At 38.8% G+C, this 17,688-nt stretch overlaps 1 protein-coding gene across 1 annotated transcript in view; it reads right to left on the bottom strand.

Annotated features, from left to right (window-relative positions):
* Nucleotides 1-965: 965 nt before the first annotated feature.
* Nucleotides 966-17,688, bottom strand: part of RUNDC3B (RUN domain containing 3B) — a 52,371-nt gene continuing 35,648 nt past the window's right edge. Inside the window, exons 9-11 of the mRNA XM_071428936.1 lie at nt 4,847-4,993; nt 4,358-4,473; nt 966-3,330 (exon numbers count right to left, since the gene is read on the bottom strand). Coding sequence (XP_071285037.1) covers nt 3,185-3,330; nt 4,358-4,473; nt 4,847-4,993 — 409 coding nt within the window. The 3' untranslated portion in view covers nt 966-3,184. The remainder of the gene's footprint in view (nt 3,331-4,357; nt 4,474-4,846; nt 4,994-17,688) is intronic.

Raw genomic sequence — 17,688 nt, 5'->3', positions numbered from 1 at the left:
AAATTCTGTAAAACTGGAAAAATACTGATATTCATTAGACACTGAGAGAGCATGGTGCACACGCTGATGGGGCAGCAGGGGCTTTTTGTTAAAGGTAATACTTGAAATTAAAGCACAACCATGCACTGAAGCCAAAGGCTGTACAGGTGCTCTGCAGGAACACTCCTGCACCTGTTTCTGGGAGGTGCCAGTTGTCACTGTCACGCTGTTCCAAGGCAGGGCTGGCCCATGCACACTTTGTGTGGGGCCCCCTGTCTTGGAAGGCCAAGGTTGCTGGCATCAGGAGAGGCGATTCTGTGCCAGCCTGGCTCAGCCCTGCGCCCCTCTGAAGGGAAGAGCGTGTTCAGCTTGTGCCATAGGCACAGCCACCCTCTGCCCAGTGTGCTGCACTCCTGGTAGGAACAGCTGCAGCACTGCACTTGCCTGTAGGCACTCGAATTACTAAATCCAGAGCTGCCTCTGTGTGGTTTAAGTCATTATTTAACTACCCTCACTACACCTCCCTCTTTTCATGCATTTTCAATGCAGTTGAAAATGCATGATTCTATTTTTTTGTGTATTTTAATGAGGGGGGTGCTGATACAAAAGTAACTCAGTAGTCAGATCATTAAGACACTGTCATTTGGGTGTGCTTTACCCAAGAAATGGAGTTCATGGTGAAAATTCCTCACACACTGAAATGCTCTACTTGTAAAGACATTAGGTACCACATTAGGCAAGGGGTGCTGCCAGAGGCGATGCTTAATGTTGATCTTCCACTGTGACTTCTGAATGTAAATTTACAAAATAAAGCCTAAGAGCACATAGTAGCAGCAGATATTGGATGACACTGAATGATACAGAGCAAGAAAACCAGTCTCCCCCTTGTGCAAGAAAAGTATTTGCCATAAACTCAGTAATGCTGTAATTTACAGAATGGTTTTACCTTATCCTGTGTGATTAAAACAGAGACAACAACTTGTAACTAGTGATGATACAAAATTTTTAATTTACATGCAACATTCATGGAACGTCAAGGCAACAAAACATACAGTTTTGGCGGTTTAAAACTCTTTTTTAAAAAATGGTTAATGTTTAGAACTGAGAAAGATGCACATAACTGATTGCCCATGCACAAAATGACACCCAGAAACACGTGTCAGACTACATAAAAGACTTCAGCTAAACAACACATTTAGCTCTAAGAAAAGAGCCATCAGTGAACATGACTGAAGATCATGATTACTGCCACCTCCAAAACACTGATGTGGCATGAGAAGTGTTTAACAGCAAACAAGACTGATTAAATCACTGTACATTGATGCAGAATGTTAACATGTGGAATCTGGATTCCCTCATTTTATTTGTAGTAAAAATGCATCTCTAATTTACAAATTTATATTTAATAATGTTACTCGAGAAACAGGTGCTTAATGTGATAACAAAAAAAAGTTCCATGAAGTAATGGACATTCTGAAGGCGTATGAAAGGATTTAATGGTCAGAGTTTATTACAGTGAAATTACCTGTGTGGGTACACAAGGGCTTGAAAGACCTGGTGGTTTTGTTCAACTGCTTTAAAATTCTGCATTAAAGTAGCATCAGTGGTTGTGTACCCTGCCATGGATGTGGTGTCCTCCAGCAGCATGGACTAGAGAGTTGAGGAGATGGATTCTTATCCTCTAGCTAAATCCAACAGTGCCTTGAGTTCCAGAAATGCATAGCCTCCTACTTAAAAAGACTAAATATTTCAGTTAAAGCAAGAATGAATCTTCTTTCTTTCAAGCCCACCCTATGATGCCCAGCTTGAAGTAGTAGTGCCAAGGTACCATCCCAAGAGGCAAATCAACTAAACATGTACAGAGTGTAGTTGACATACTGTAAACACCTAGGAGTAAGCAATAATTAAAAATCTGTCTTGTATTGCAGCTACTCATGTAAACAATTTATGAAACTTCTTTGGCACAAAAAAGCATTTTCCCTAGCACTTATAAATACAACATACTTACATGCATTTCACTTTTGTTTAAAAAGTTACTAATCATACTGATAAGCATTACCTTGATTAGCAAAATTCAGAGATAAAGGATCCATTGTATCTTACAAAGAATTAAGAATAGTTTGCAATTCAAAAATTATTTTGCAAACTTTGAAACTGTAGGCTAATCTGGAAAGTTAGTTACATTTTAAAAAATGTCTCCCTTTTTTTTCCTCCTATCAGTAATTTAAATCAATGGCAAATACTTTGAGAAAACTGACTTATGAGAATTTCTGCTGTATTACCTAAGCAAGAAAAATACCTACTGCACTACTACAGGGATAAGAAAAGTCTTTTAACACACAAATACAGTCATTACATTGTTTCCCCTTTTTCACTCTCCTTGGGATCTTGCCAATAAACACAGAATCCAAACGTTGCAAGACGCTTACCCCCATCATCCATAGCCCCATCTTTCCAGCAAGAAACTTTTTGTATAATGTTAGTTTATCTGTAACCCAGGCCACTTAAAAGCATTTTTAGAGACTTTGCTCATCATTTACAAATCTCTATGTATGCTTGATTTATATGATCAAGTTACATTTGTTATTCACATGCAGTTTCAAGTGTTTGTGTTTCAGTGTGACTGGAACATCTCCTAAGTGCCATATTAACAGGAATGCAAAACCTAACACTGAGTCAACTTGAGAGAAGCTGTTGATAGGTTAAATATGCTATTTGAGGTCCTACACAACATACACAGATGAAAAGCTGGATTTTTAGGTATTTATTTTCCTGCAGAAACTGGTGTTCAGGATTCCCTGTCTCTTCTGCAGGAGTTGATAAATATTTAAAGCACTGCAGAGTACAGTGGCTAGAGCCAGTCCAGGCTAGTGCAAGGAGAAACAAAGCTGATGGCATTTAAGTATGGGTCTGATTTTCAACTGTTTCATTTTAAAAACCAGTCATAAACATCAGATTATACATTCTGTACCTGAACAAGAGATTTAAATAATTCCAGACTAAAATAGAATATCTGAAAAGTCCTCTGGGGGAAAGAAGAAGCAAATGAAAACTGACCAGATTTATGAATTATAAAGGTATCCATGACAAGAAAAAATAAAGCAGCTTATTTTGTAACTCAGAGCTAGCAGTCTTCACTGCAAGTCATCTTATGGAACATAAATCAAATGTATACAACATAAAGCTCTTCCTTCTTGTGTGCATCTCAGGATGGTGTTAAGCCTGGACTTGTCATCTCTGTCGTGGGACTTGCAAGGTATTCACTTGATTTCAGGCTTGTGAGAGACTTGTAGCTTGCTACTGACGTAAGAGAGCCACAAAGACCAAGCAATGATGGAGTGTCTTCCTTTCCTGCGAAGAAAAATAAGAATTAAGCTAATATTTTTTGCAGCACAAGATTAGTTCACCATAAAAAAAATGAGAGGACAGAAAAAGCTGTTTAATCTACATGACTGTGAATTCCATGGTATGCTTCAGCACAGGCAACTTTCATAAATGTGACTGGGAAGACAACTCACACCACACCTCCTTCCCTATCCAGGTGGTACAGAGATCCCACCCATGCCTTACAGGCTGGGCTGAGATTAGTTTTGGATTAAATTAGATTTTAATACTGCTCACAATTAAAAAGAAAAAAAAAAATTTTTTTATCCTTGATATTTTAAAAAAAGAAAGTTTAGCAGTTATCTAACACTAAGGTTTTATATTGGCAAATCTATTTAAAGCTTAAAATTTATGAGATACAAAAAGGATTCTTTTATAACAATTTATATTCTACACCCAAAATACTCCTATTTCACAATTCTTCCAACATTTTCCTGCTTTTACAGAACTGCCCACAAGATGGAGCAGTTAAGCTTTGATAAGCATCCAGGCTTGAAAGGGGTGGGTGCATATATCACATTTATATAGCCAGTTCATATCATGTTCCTCTCTCTATTTTAATGGAAACACTGTCAGGCTGCATCTCCAGATAAATGTTAAGTACAAGATGTAAGAATGACAGTGGTAGTTGCAAACCAAGTGCATTTAATCATTCTTTTAAAACCAAAAAAAGGAAACATAAGAAGTTTGTTATAGCAGAAAGAAGTCAGCAGATCCTCCTTGTAATGAAGCTGACTGATTCTGTGATGGAAAAGGAAGAGATGTGCAAGACATTTGAAGTTTAGCTTTAAATACAGAGGAGTGGGGTGTGTATCTTCATAAATCCAAACTTATTTGAAGCAGAGTTCTTAGGGAATTTGAAACACTTCGCATAACAATGAAAAACATGTTTTTCACGGTGTATTTTCTTCATACTGAAAATTTGTCTCACAGGGACTGAAGTTCAGAACTATGAAGAACAAAATTAAAGGAGGACATTAGACTGGCTCTGTACCTTCATTTAACAAGTTAATTCCATCTTGCTTCCCATCCTGTGAGTGACCTGGATCCAGAGAGGATTGAGAAAGACTAACTTCTGCTGAAAGTTGGTCCAGACTTTGAAAACTTTTCCTGCAAAGCAAGTAATATTTGATAGCAACACGTTTAAAGATCTAACTAGGTATCTTCAACTCTCTGTAAAAAGTTTTCTAAAATAACACTATGCAGTTAATCTTTCTTCTCTTAAACACTATTCTTATTTATTTCCAAAGCCAGTTCTTTCCTAAAGCAGTGATTTATTTTTCTGCCTTTAAAAAAAAAATTAATGCAAAGGAAGAAATTTTTTTTATGGAAAACAAGATAAACTGATTTTAGTTACCAGTAATCCTTGTACATTGTAACAAGTGACTCCAATAGGATATGTTCCAAAGTATGCTGAGGGAAATACATCATTTTCAGTTTCCCTGTTCCTCTAAGGGGGAATAAAAATAAATAGGAAACTTACTCATCCCATTGTTGATTGTGCTTTCTATAGAGTAGAGTGTCCAAGGCAACAGCATTGACATCCAGAGCTCCTGGGGAAGGCCACTGATTGGTGAGGTGAGTAGTTAATTCTTGTCTTGATCTCAAGTCATTATTCTTTAGCACAGTTCTGTAAATACAAAAAACAAAGAGTCTATTAAATGCAATTCCTTGAAGATAAAGGAAAAACAGGACATAGATGATCATAGAATCATCATGGTTGGAAGAGATCTTCAAGATCATCCAGTCCAACCATCACCCAGCACTGCCCTGTAACTCCTAAACCACATCACCCAGTGCCAGACCCAGATGTCTCTTAAACACCTCCAGGAATGGTGACTCCACCATCTCTCTGAGCAACCTATTTCAGCCTGACCACCTGAACAGCAAAAAAAATTTTCTAATACCTAATATGAATCTCCCCTCTTAAGTCTCATCTTAAAGCCATTCCTTTGGGTCCTGGTGCTGTGCCACAGCAGAAGAGACCAACCCCCCTCACTACAAAGTCCTTTCTGTAGAGAGCAGTGAGGTCCCTGCTGAGCTTCCACCAGACTAAACACCCATAGCTCCCCTAGATGTTCCTCACAGGATTTTGTTTCTAGACCCTTCACAAGCCTTGCTGCCCTTCTCTGGACACACTCCAGCATTTCAATGTCCTTTTTGGAAGGAGGGGCCCAAAACTGAATGCAGTACTTGAGGTGCAGCTTCACCAGTGCTGAGTACAGAGCAATCAACACTATTCTTGATGCCACTGGCCACCTGGGCACACTGTTGGCTCATGTTCAGCCACCTGCCAACCAGCACCCCAAGCCCCTTTCTGCCAAACAGCCCTCAAGCCTCTCCTTCCCCAGCCTGCAGCACTGCAGGGGGTTGTTGTCACCTAAGGGCAGGACCTGGCACTTCACCTTCTTGAACCTCATGCAGTTGTCTTCAGCCCATTGATCAAGGCTGTCCATATCTCTCTGCAGAGCCTTCCCACCCTCCAGCAGATCAACACTCCCACCCAACTTAGTGTCATCTGCAAATTGACTGAGGGTGATCTCAATTTCCACATCCAGATCAGCAATAAAGATGTTAAACAGGACCAAACCCGAGCCTAGGGGAACACAACTAGTGACCATCCAGATGTTCTATTTCAAGTGACCAACAGACTGCAATTTTCACAAAGCATCTGAAACTGTTCACTTTTGCTAAGGGAAACAGCTTAGAAACATACTGAGACACATTTAGGAACAAACAAAAAAAAAAAAGTTGACATTTGAATCCTTCTACAAAAGCAGTAAGGAAAGGCAACTGCATTTAAAAGGTTCTTTCTGCCAGCATAATGGTAATTAACAGGTCAGCTATTTTGCAAGCCCACTATGGGAATATGATGTGCTTCCCTCAACACCAATTTTTTTTTGCAGTTTGAACACCCTTGCATCCCCCCTTCAATACTTTTCCAGAATGAACTAAAAACCAGACATGTTCATTCCACTGTATGCTTTCAGGCAAAATATAGCACTTAGTTATTCTATCACCTTACAATTTCTAGTAACTATGTCTATAACTGATATTAAAAAGTGTAAACTGAAGACCTAAAATGCTCAAATTAGTTTTGCCTCATATTCCCAATGAAGCAAATCGGTTTTCTAAAATTCTAGAAATGAAGAAGCTAATATGCCAGTATTGGATATCACCTGCCAAAAGTCATACTGAAATAAGGGAAGTGCATAGATTTTCAGGCTCCAAGACAAGACCAGGCTTTTTCCAACAGCACAAGGCAACCTTTGATCTGCCCTTATACTGCTGTAGAATAACTAGAACTAAAAGCAAGAGCATTGTGTAATTGGATTTTGTAAGTTCTCTAATCTCTAATCCACAAAATACTAGACAATAGTAAAATGTTGCTCTGCAAGGAGTTTGACTATCTCTGGCCTGAAGCAAAAAGCTAATTTACTCATCTCCATACCAAATGTACTCAGAAGTTCAAAGCCAAATGCCATGTTGCTATCCAAAATGCCAAACTGCACAGCAAATTAAATAACTATTCATGGCACACATACATTTACTTGAATTTTGCAATAACATTGTCAACAGGTCTATTTTTACAATACAATTTTTATTCTGGTGGTATTTGAACTGTTTAGACAGGAACTTCTGTAAGGGCAAGTAATAGTGCCCAAAGAGCCCAAATTTCCCACAAAACAAAGTAAGACAGTAGTAAGCTCAGTAAGGAACTTTTAGGAGCTGATTTTCACAGAGCAGACAGATTCAGAGTATTATTGCACAAGAAGAGGATGAAGCACAGTTGTGATTAAAACTAGTTTCAAGAAACTTCTCACAAGATGACTAATTCCCTCAGCATTCATCCAGGTAAACAATCAACCTTTCTACCCAGGGATCCACACCCTCACCCTCCTAAGAGGTCTATAGGAATAACCACTTTGCTGACCCAAAGCTCTCAATAATTTCAAGTATCTTGCATGGTATTCACTTCCCCATGTAAAAACCCCAATCCCCTGGGGAACATCAAGCATTACACAGAGCTGCCACAGGTTTGTTGATTTGAGGAAACTGAAACACAGAGATAGCAAATTTTTATGAGGTTTGCCAGGTACATTACATCACCTCCTTATTCAGAAGGGCATCTTGAATGTTTTCACAGGAGTTTCAAAACAGGACACAGTTTATATGAGCAACTATGCCCACAGTGCCTAAATACAAATTCATGTAACATGGACACGCAAATTTCCATTTGGACAACCCCTGTAAGCTATCACAGACACATTATCACAGACACACAAATACAGACAAGTTCCTAATAATAGTGGAATTTTTGCATTTGATACAGGTTTCTACATTGAATATATCTAATATTTCTATATTCTATATTCCACAAATTTTGACATCCTACTGTGTGAACAAAGAAATTCTGAAGCAAAGAGTCACCGAAATTTTCCAGGAATTTTAACATAACATTTAAAGATAGTTTCAGTTAATCACTTCTTAAACCACTCTACCATGCTCAGGAAGAAAACCAGACATCAAGTTGGATAAACTTGAGGAGAACTAAATATTCTCCTCTTAAATATTTGAGAACTGAACATTGTTCTCTTAAAGCTTTTATTTTGAATCTTTAAAAATATGTAAAAATAGATTTGAAATTATGAAATCAGTCCAAGCATAGTATCAAATATATATAGAATACTAGAATCAACAATCAAAGTTAGACAAAATGTTCACACCAGATGCTATTAGTTACTACCTATTTTATCAGCTTTGTAAATTATTTAGCTCTTAGCTCTTTTGCAGACATTTTTCATAAGTTTCCACTGCAGCAGAGAGCCATTATAGAGGCATTGCCTGCTGACAGCAATTCTCTTGATATGCAAAAACTGGCACTGCTTTTGTTTAACCAAACTTATTTGTAGAGTGAAAGTATTGAAGTGCACAGAAACACAGAACCATTTATGCTGGAAAAAAAAGACTATTGAGTCCAACCATAAGCCCATCACTGCCAAGTCCAGCACTAAATCATGTCCCTAAGTGCCATGTCAACACATGCATACAGAATCCTCACACTCCTAATCACCATGAGGAAAAATGATCCTGCTACAAGTATTCAGAAACAGGAAAAGAGGTGGATACAAAAGCATTTGCTACAGAAAAAGTTAAAAAGGAAGAAAATATGATCAAGTTTTAATGATCATGAGGAAAAATGATCCTGCTACAAGTATTCAGAAACAGGAAAAGAGGTGGTTACAAAAGCACTTGCTACAGAAAAAGTTAAAAAGGAAGAAAATATGATCAAGTTTTAACAAAAAAAGCAAATACAAAATTCAAAACTCAATGTGAAAAGAAGCTGTGCAAGACTATCTAGTGCTGTCCTGCTCTTGTTCTGACAAGAAAAACACTTTCTAGAGGTTAAGAGCTCTCCAAGGACAACTTATTTTATCCAAGGCATATTGAATTTCTACAGCAGTGCTCTTGTTCCCCAGAATGCAAACACTGTAACCAGGCTGGCCAGTTCTGTGCAGATGTACTGCAGGGTTTCAGGTAGGACTTTTTCTTGCACCAGGACTGCAATGAGTATGCAGTTCTATTTTTCAACAAAGTTCAATAAAATATGGTTCTATTGGTTTTGTAGCTGTGAGTATTTAAGGATGATGCAAGATAAGGTTTGTAGACAGTAAGTTAAGCCATTTAATATAGGAGTAAAAGCAAGGACACTCCAAAATGAAAAGACGGTAAGAGAGATAATAGGATTTACTAAAGGAGGAAGTTAAAAACCAAGGAAATACAATTAAACCTGAGTGAAAACAAGCATATACACCAAGCTGTTAACTCCTTTTCTTCAGTCTGGAAAAGAAGATAAAAACAGTGGCTAAAAGCAGTAATCTCAGGAAGGCATTTGGTACATGGAGAATACAGTGGATAAGAGATTGTATGGCTGTGTTTTGGAGGAAAGACAGGCAGTGTGTGAGATATAGCTGGACAGGGTATCCTGGACTGGCACAGTGGGACTGCAGAGTGCAGAGGTTTTGTGCACTGTAGGAGGATTATGTAAGAACCTATTATGAGAGCAGGGGGGTTAAATCCATTTATGGTACATTCTCTAATCTAGCCATGAAAAAATTTTTGATTGCCTGAGAGCTTGTGAGCTTCCCCTCTCTCATCCAACTAAGTGGTATCCTCTATGATTACAATTATTTCCATCTCTTTACAATCATGTTGGCAAAGAAGTAGCAGTAGCTGTTCCATAATCTGCAGAAAGTTAACAGATGTACCCTTAGCAATCCTTACCCCAAACAACACTTTTGTAAGATAACTTCATATAGGGTTTCAAGTTCTGCAAACATTATAAAATAAAGAAATAGTGAAGAGATAGGCAGAGAAAGAACATTCAACAACAATCAAAACATCAGTCTATTACCAACATTAATCTCAAACTGAATCCAAAAAGCAGCACTGTATCAGCTACTAGGAAGAAAATTAACTCTATTCCAGCTGAAAGCAGGGCATTTCTTTTAAAATGACCAAATACCCTTTGTACTACTTCACAGCATAGATTTTTCCATAATGCATATATATATAAACACATATATATGTATAAGGGAAGTATAATATACAAAGTCTCGCCATGTTGTCCCAGGATAACATTTAGGCCACCTGAATTGTGGTGGGATTTTTTTATATCTGAAAAAAAAGAAAAAACTCCACACAAATTGAAAATACTACTGCAAGTAATAATTTCCTTGGCAAAACAACCAGCAAAAGAGATGAGAACATCTTAGTACTAAAGTACATTATTAAAAACTAACCAATATTTGCCTTACATTTGTAATTTTTTTTCTCAGTACCAAGAACTACTATTAAAATTAGGCTCCTGTTCAAAAACAAAAAAAACCCTGTTCAGTAAAAACATCCTGCTAAAGAATTCCTGCCTATTACAAAAGAGAATTCCTGCCTGTTACTGATGAGACTAATCGATACTAACATACTCCCAGGGCGGAAATAAGTGTCTGCAGATACACATGCTCCCTCCAGGCCTGTAAATTTACTTACATTTATTCAAGAATAACAGAAGCAGCCAAAGCATTCATCAGGTTTACACAGCTATTCCCAGAAATATCTCTGTATGCTCTTGACTTTCAGTTCTTTAATTGTGTATTTAAGAAGTTAGGAAATGTAAGATTGGTGAAGTCTTCCAATAAACATTGTTCTCCTCTACTGTCCACTTGCCCTGTGTTTGTCAGGTACTCTCCAGAATATTTACTTGCAGATTTCCTCAACTTTTATTATTTAGAAATGTTTTTTTAATGATTTAACATTTTGAGAGTATTAAGCACATGCAGGATATATTTTTGTACAGTACACACAAAAAAATAAAATGCAATTGACAAATTACTGCCTATTTCCACCTGTGCTGCCTTTAAGTTCTGGCACAATCATGTTAGGGGCCACTGTGTAAATGAAGCATCAAAAATAGCTTTTTTTTTGACTAGACTTTTTTTGTGGTTCTGTTTGTTTGTGTTTATGTTTTTAAAATTTAATTCTTAAGATAAACCCAGAAACACTTCTGAGCATTGCTTTTGGCAGCTCATCTGCCTCTCAAGAGATTAAGAAATTACTGCTTTGAATTAACACATTTAAGACTTCTGTATCTTGAAAGTGAGACCTGACTTAATAGTGAGACAGAGGGACAAAAGACAACCTGTATGTTGGGTTCCTGCATGCACAACAGAAATTATCTAAGTGATTATAGCTGGTCACTTACTATACTCTAACTATATTACCTATGGGAACTTAAAAATAATTACGTAAATAAAATTCAATCCAAGTTTAGCCTAAGCTAATATAGAAAAGCCTTTCCATAATCACATAGAATTTCTGGAGTCATTTCAGCAATACCAGATTTCCAATTTCCCTTGCAATCAAATACAGACTCATTGGAAGCCTATTCCTAAAGTTCCATTTACAGAGGTTTTTTTTCGTTCAACAAAACAAAAGTCAGTTCTGTTTCCAATTATACCTATGAAAAACCAGTAATTTCTTACCTGCAAGTTTAATTTCTCCAAATCCAGAAAATGCCAGTCCAATTGGCAATTTGCCCTCCTACCAGCAGATGAAGACAGGAAATAAACCAAACAGACTAATTCCCTAAGAAAGGGAATTACATCAGATGAGTGTTCCAGTTCAAGAACTACCTGAGTAGTGAAAAGTAAAAGTGAAAATAAAAGCTTAAAAAAAAATAAAAAACATTTGCATAAGAACAAGCTTTAAAAACCTTTATTTAGGACAGGGAATATGGAATGCAAACTCAAATTGATAGCATACATGAGTATAACTAAAATCTGTAAAAGCAACTCCAAATAAAAAGGGAACTCCCAAGCTGTCAGTAGTCTAGCAGAGCAGTGAGCTGTCTGGACTGGTATGTCATTGGACTTTGAGAAATTAGATCAGCAGGTATGAAAACCAGTTACTTACCAGTAGATTTTGATGCTGCAATATAGCATCTCTTTCAGATTAGTGCCCTGTACACTGACACACTATTCCCCAAACTAGATGCCAGAGCAGTTAGATGCCAGCAGACTTCCAAAAGGCAGTTGCTGCAGTGAAAAAAAAAGCAGCAATGTCCTACTGCAACACATTTTCTTATTCTGACTGACCAACAGATCTTCATGTGTTGCAGCCATTGAACTACTTGGGCCACAGAACAGATGCCCTTGAAGCTTCTTCAGCATTTTTTAATCCTCCCTTATTGTCTCTTGGAGAGATCTTGAACTATATCCTAACAAAATTAGTTATCAATTTTATACAGGCTTCGATTTTCTTGACCTTTGGATAACTTGAGGAAGTTTATACTGTTAGAAATACCAGCAGCTGGACTCCTGAGTGCTAGGCTAACTGCAGTGGAGACTTTGCTTCTGAACACAGACATCCAGAATGGATCAAAACATACCATAATATGTTAACTTTGCATATGCTCACTAAAAGGGCACTGCAGCATGTGACTGACACTCTTCATGTCCATGGACAAATAACCAGGCCTGATTCTCTGGAGGAGGACAGCAGGCACAACACAACCAGTTTTCCCAGATAGTAGGTCTTGACAGAAAACAAGAATGATGAACTTGATCAGCAACCAAACTACTGAAAAAGTAAAGAGCAGATTTCAGTTCTTCAACCATCATCTCATCTCATCTCATCTCTGCTGGGAAATGAAGGACTCTTAGCAAACAAGCTTTTATTTGACAGATTGTCTAATTTGTTTTCTGTAAATATCATTTCAAGCTCAGTTTGTTATTTAAGGATTCTTTTCCTCTTATGTCAGTGATGAAAATACAACATATCTGTTTATAGCTGAAATCCTTTTAAAAAAACATTTCTACAAGGGTGTGGGAAAAAAATAAATCAAGAACTTTCTTCTTAACAGATCAGGAAAACTGGTATTCTCAAAAAGTTTTCTATCATTTTAACTTGATTCCTTTGAATTAAGTAAAAACAGGAGAAACAACTGCAAAATGGTTAAGTAACTTCAGGTTGACTGAATGACCACTTTTTCTTTATAATTCCACTATCATATTAAGACAGCAAGAGTTTCATGAGAGATATCCAACAGGGTAATTGGAAGATTAATCTTCTACATACATAGGCAAGTATTTGCCAAAACTAGCATATATAATCTCTTTCAAAATGCAAAGGTTTTAATTACAAACAAAAAAATTAAATTATTAGCAGCAAGCCTTGAGTAATATAAGTCCTTCTTGGCAGTTGAATGTGAATTAATAAAGCTGTCAAACTATGCAAACAGTAAGGCATAGCTTCAAAATCTTAGAAATTGCAGAATAAAAAAAAAGAGGAGGGCAAAAATCTGATTCAAAGGCAAAGAAATGAAAAAAAAACCCAAGCAAAAATCCACAATCAGATATCAACACTAGAAACAGAATCCATGCAACATAATTTGAGTTATGATTTGGATAACAACATAATGAAAAATTACAATGTTAAGTGGCTGCATAAGAACATCTCAATGGCCAACAGAAAAAACACCTGTCTGTATCTCAAGCACTTGCTGGCCAAAGAGGACAGCAGCCAATACAAGCTTCTTGCTTAGGAATCAGGGAGCACAATGATTGTATTTTCTTGGTTATAACTCCAGGCATTTCCCTGTATCTATTTAAAGCCTTTCTGGAACTCATTTAGGCTGTGCTTTATTTTAACAAAATATTGAAGAAACACAAGACACAAAGTTTAAACTGGAAAAACAAGCGGTAACCTAAATTTACAAATACCATTCATAATTTTAAAAACCTCCAACATTTTTGCAATCATGTGTATGCACACTGATCTGTAACTCACCTTTCTTTTGAACAAACTATTTGTACTTTAGAGAAACTTATAGCTTTGTTTTGAAAGTATAGAAGGAATTTGCAATCTTTTCCTACTGGATGAAACTTAATTCCTGGTCTGATTTATTTAAACCAATAAATCTAATAAGATAAATCTGAAGCTAGGATAATTTAAACATCAATTTCTTTTGTCTGATGAATTGCAGAGATACTCCTTCAGTATATCAATAATAAAATAATGTCTGCAAATACAGAACTAGCCTCTCCTCCCCATTCTAACCTGTTGGTGTTCTTCTAACCTTAAAAAATGATCATTTTTTCATTATTTGTCATTTAAAGCTCATTTAGTTTGATATTGAATTTCATGTAACTAGCATTAAAAATATTAGAAAAGATTAAATTCTGCTCAACTTTTCTCATTTATGTATAAGCAATATGAAATACTTGCTTTTCCCATCAGTATTTTTTGGAACACAGAAGGAAATGTACAACAGATGAATATGAAGGTTAAGAAATTAAGCACAAAACCCTGTGACTCTCAGAAGCAAATGGTAATGGCAAGGTTATTTATCTAAACAGATAAAACACAAAGAAATCAAATTCAGGCTCTGTGACTGAAATCCAGCAGTTAATGATTATGCACCATGATTAATTTACCATAATTTTTATCTGTTTCTTTCTAATCCCTCCATTTGCAGCATCAAGTTATTCAAACTCTTTTATGACAAGAAAACCTCAAGTTCACCAGAGGTTCCACACACAAGATAATTCTCTTGTGAAATTAGAAGAGGAAGACAATGATGTGTGCTGTATTGCTATGCCAAAGCAAGTACTCTTCTTCTGCCACAGTTCAGGTTTATTGACAGAGGAAGGAACTCCTAATCCACACAATCTGCTTTCCTATCATGAATGCACATCATTTGCATCGTACTGAGGCCTTCAGAGGCTCAATACTTGTCATTATTATTATTATTTTGAAAGGCCTCACTTTTTCCTGTTCCCAATCTTTTAATTCTACATTGCACAAATGTTCTGGAGTTTGGAATGCATAAGGTGCTAATGTCCAAGTAACTTATTTAAAGCTTTCTTGCTTGGTACTTCTATGCAATGCCTTTATCCATAGAAGTGAAACTATAGGAGAAGAGAGAAAAGATAAAAACAGATTTTAGTATTACACATTAGACTTCTAGAAGGGGACACACTGCCATGCTAATGTCATTATTATGCAAAATGGGGAAAGAAAAGTCCCTGTGGGTCTCTAACCCACCAAGGGGGACTGAAGGGCAGAAGGGAGCAGAAGGCAGATTCCTTACAAAAGTATTTTTCATTCTGGAGTCAGAAAACATTTTCCTGTAAATATTCCAACACATCCTTGAAGGCATCAATAGCTTCAAAAGCTTTAAACTTTTTTTAGAATGTTAAGGTTTATTTTAAAACAAACCTTTTAACACCCCCTTTTAATAGTTAGGAATAAGAGAGTAAAATATGAGGGGTTAAAAATAAATGTCTCTCTATCTACTGCATCCTGTAGAGAAAGCCCTTTCCTTCAGGCTGCTATCAGCCCAGAAACTTTTGGTTTCCATTTGCACAATAAACCCCTGTGGATTCTAAGAACACAATAATCATGTTGGAGGCTTCCCTGCAAATTGTTTAATTGTGCATAGTTCTGCACCTTGCCCTGTGTGTTTCTCTCTGAATTGCAGGAATCTCTCGATGTCCTACGCCCAGCTGAACTTTTCCTAGTTATATTTGCAAAAAAGGAAACACCCAAGACTTCTTGGATTTCCACCTCACAAAAACCAGAACTTCCCTTCTTGCTGTCAACTCACACCCTCGTAAAACAGAATGGGATTATGATATTGCAGCAACCTTGAAAAGAAAAAGTTACACCAAAAAAAAATTTCAAAACACTGCCTAAACAAAAGTTTTATCATCTCTCAGAATATGTAATATTTTTTCTATGATGTAATATGTAATATTTTTTCTATGATGTAAAGAAAAAAAAAACACCAAAAAAACCCCAAAACCCACACACAGACAAGTTGAAAAAGAAAGACTTGAAAATCAAGCAAACTGCAATATTAAGGATTTCAAACTGCTGCTCAAACTTGAGGGAGAAGCAGAGGACAGACAGGAAGCATTACAAATAAAAGCATGGCTAATGTGAATTAGGGTTTGATAGCAGGATCCATTAAAGCTTTAAAAGGAAAGGATTAGCATTCTCAGTTTTCACATTCTAGGAAAGAAACTTACCAAGATCAAAGATTAAAATTTAATCTTCAACTTCCTTTCAGTGAGGAAGTAAAGCAGCTGCAACAAATTGGATTTACTGTACTTAAGCAGTTGAAGAATTCAGTTTCTTTGAAAAAAGCCTTAAAAGAGGGACTATCTGAAATGAAGGCAAGAGGGCTACAAAAAATTGATCCACCTTCCCTACTTCTCCTGATGATTTAGGTTTTGAGCTAGGATTACAAAGCCAGGCAACCCACATTCAAGTTTTACTCACAAGGAGACACAAAACACAGCTAAATTTCAAAGCCTTTCCTCAAAACCTTCTGCTTCCATTTCCTTGGAGAAGCTTTTCTCTGCTTGGTCCCTGACAGCCCAGCTACAGCCTGCATCCTCCACAGCCCAGCTACAGCCTGCATCCTCCACAGCCCTGACAGCCCAGCTACAGCCTGCATCCTCCAGAGACCTGACAGCCCAGCTACAGCCTGCATCCTCTACAGCCCTGACAGCCCAACTACAGCCTGCATCCTCCAGAGCCCTGACATCCCAGCTACAGCCTGCATCCTCCACAGCCCTGACAGCCCAGCTACAGCCTGCATCCTCTACAGCCCTGACAGCCCAACTACAGCCTGCATCCTCCAGAGCCCTGACATCCCAGCTACAGCCTGCATCCTCCACAGCCCTGACAGCCCAGCTACAGCCTGCATCCTCTACAGCCCTGTCCCTGACAGCCCAGCTACAGCCTGCATCCTCTACAGCCCTGTCCCTGACATCCCAGCTACAGCCTGCATCCTCCACAGCCTCATCCCTGACAGCCCAGCTACAGCCTGCATCCTCCACAGCCTCATCCCTGACAGCCCAGCTACAGCCTGCATCCTCCACAGCCCTGACAGCCCAGCTACAGCCTGCATCCTCCACAGCCCAGCTACAGCCTGCATCCTCCACAGCCTCATCCCTGACAGCCCAGCTACAGCCTGCATCCTCCAGAGCCCTGACAGCCCAGCTACAGCCTGCATCCTCCACAGCCCAGCTACAGCCTGCATCCTCCACAGCCCTGACAGCCCAGCTACAGCCTGCATCCTCCACAGCCCAGCTACAGCCTGCATCCTCCACAGCCTCATCCCTGACAGCCCAGCTACAGCCTGCATCCTCCAGAGCCCTGACAGCCCAGCTACAGCCTGCATCCTCCACAGCCCTGACATCCCAGCTACAGCCTGCATCCTCCACAGCCCTGACAGCCCAGCTACAGCCTGCATCCTCTAGAGCCCTGTCCCTGACAGCCCAGCTACAGCCTGCATCCTCTACAGCCCTGACAGCCCAGCTACAGCCTGCATCCTCTACAGCCCTGACAGCCCAGCTACAGCCTGCATCCTCTACAGCCCTGACAGCCCAGCTACAGCCTGCATCCTCCACAGCCCTGTCAGCCCAGCTACAGCCTGCATCCTCCACAGCCTCATCCCTGACAGCCCAGCTACAGCCTGCATCCTCCACAGCCCAGCTACAGCCTGCATCCTACACAGCCTCATCCCTGACAGCCCAGCTACAGCCTGCATCCTCCACAGCCCTGTCCCTGACAGCCCAGCTACAGCCTGCATCCTCCACAGCCCAGCTACAGCCTGCATCCTCCACAGCCCTGACATCCCAGCTACAGCCTGCATCCTCCACAGCCCTGACATCCCAGCTACAGCCTGCATCCTCCACAGCCCTGACAGCCCAGCTACAGCCTGCGTCCTCTACAGCCCTGTGCCTTCCCCTCTGACCC

This window comes from Agelaius tricolor, unplaced genomic scaffold, assembly GCF_023055355.1.
Source record: "Agelaius tricolor isolate 1412-34295 unplaced genomic scaffold, bAgeTri1.0.p SCAF_6, whole genome shotgun sequence".
NCBI lineage: Eukaryota > Metazoa > Chordata > Aves > Passeriformes > Icteridae > Agelaius > Agelaius tricolor.
The sequence above is the reverse complement of the archived record's forward strand: the minus strand, read 5'-3'. Positions and strand labels throughout refer to the sequence as shown.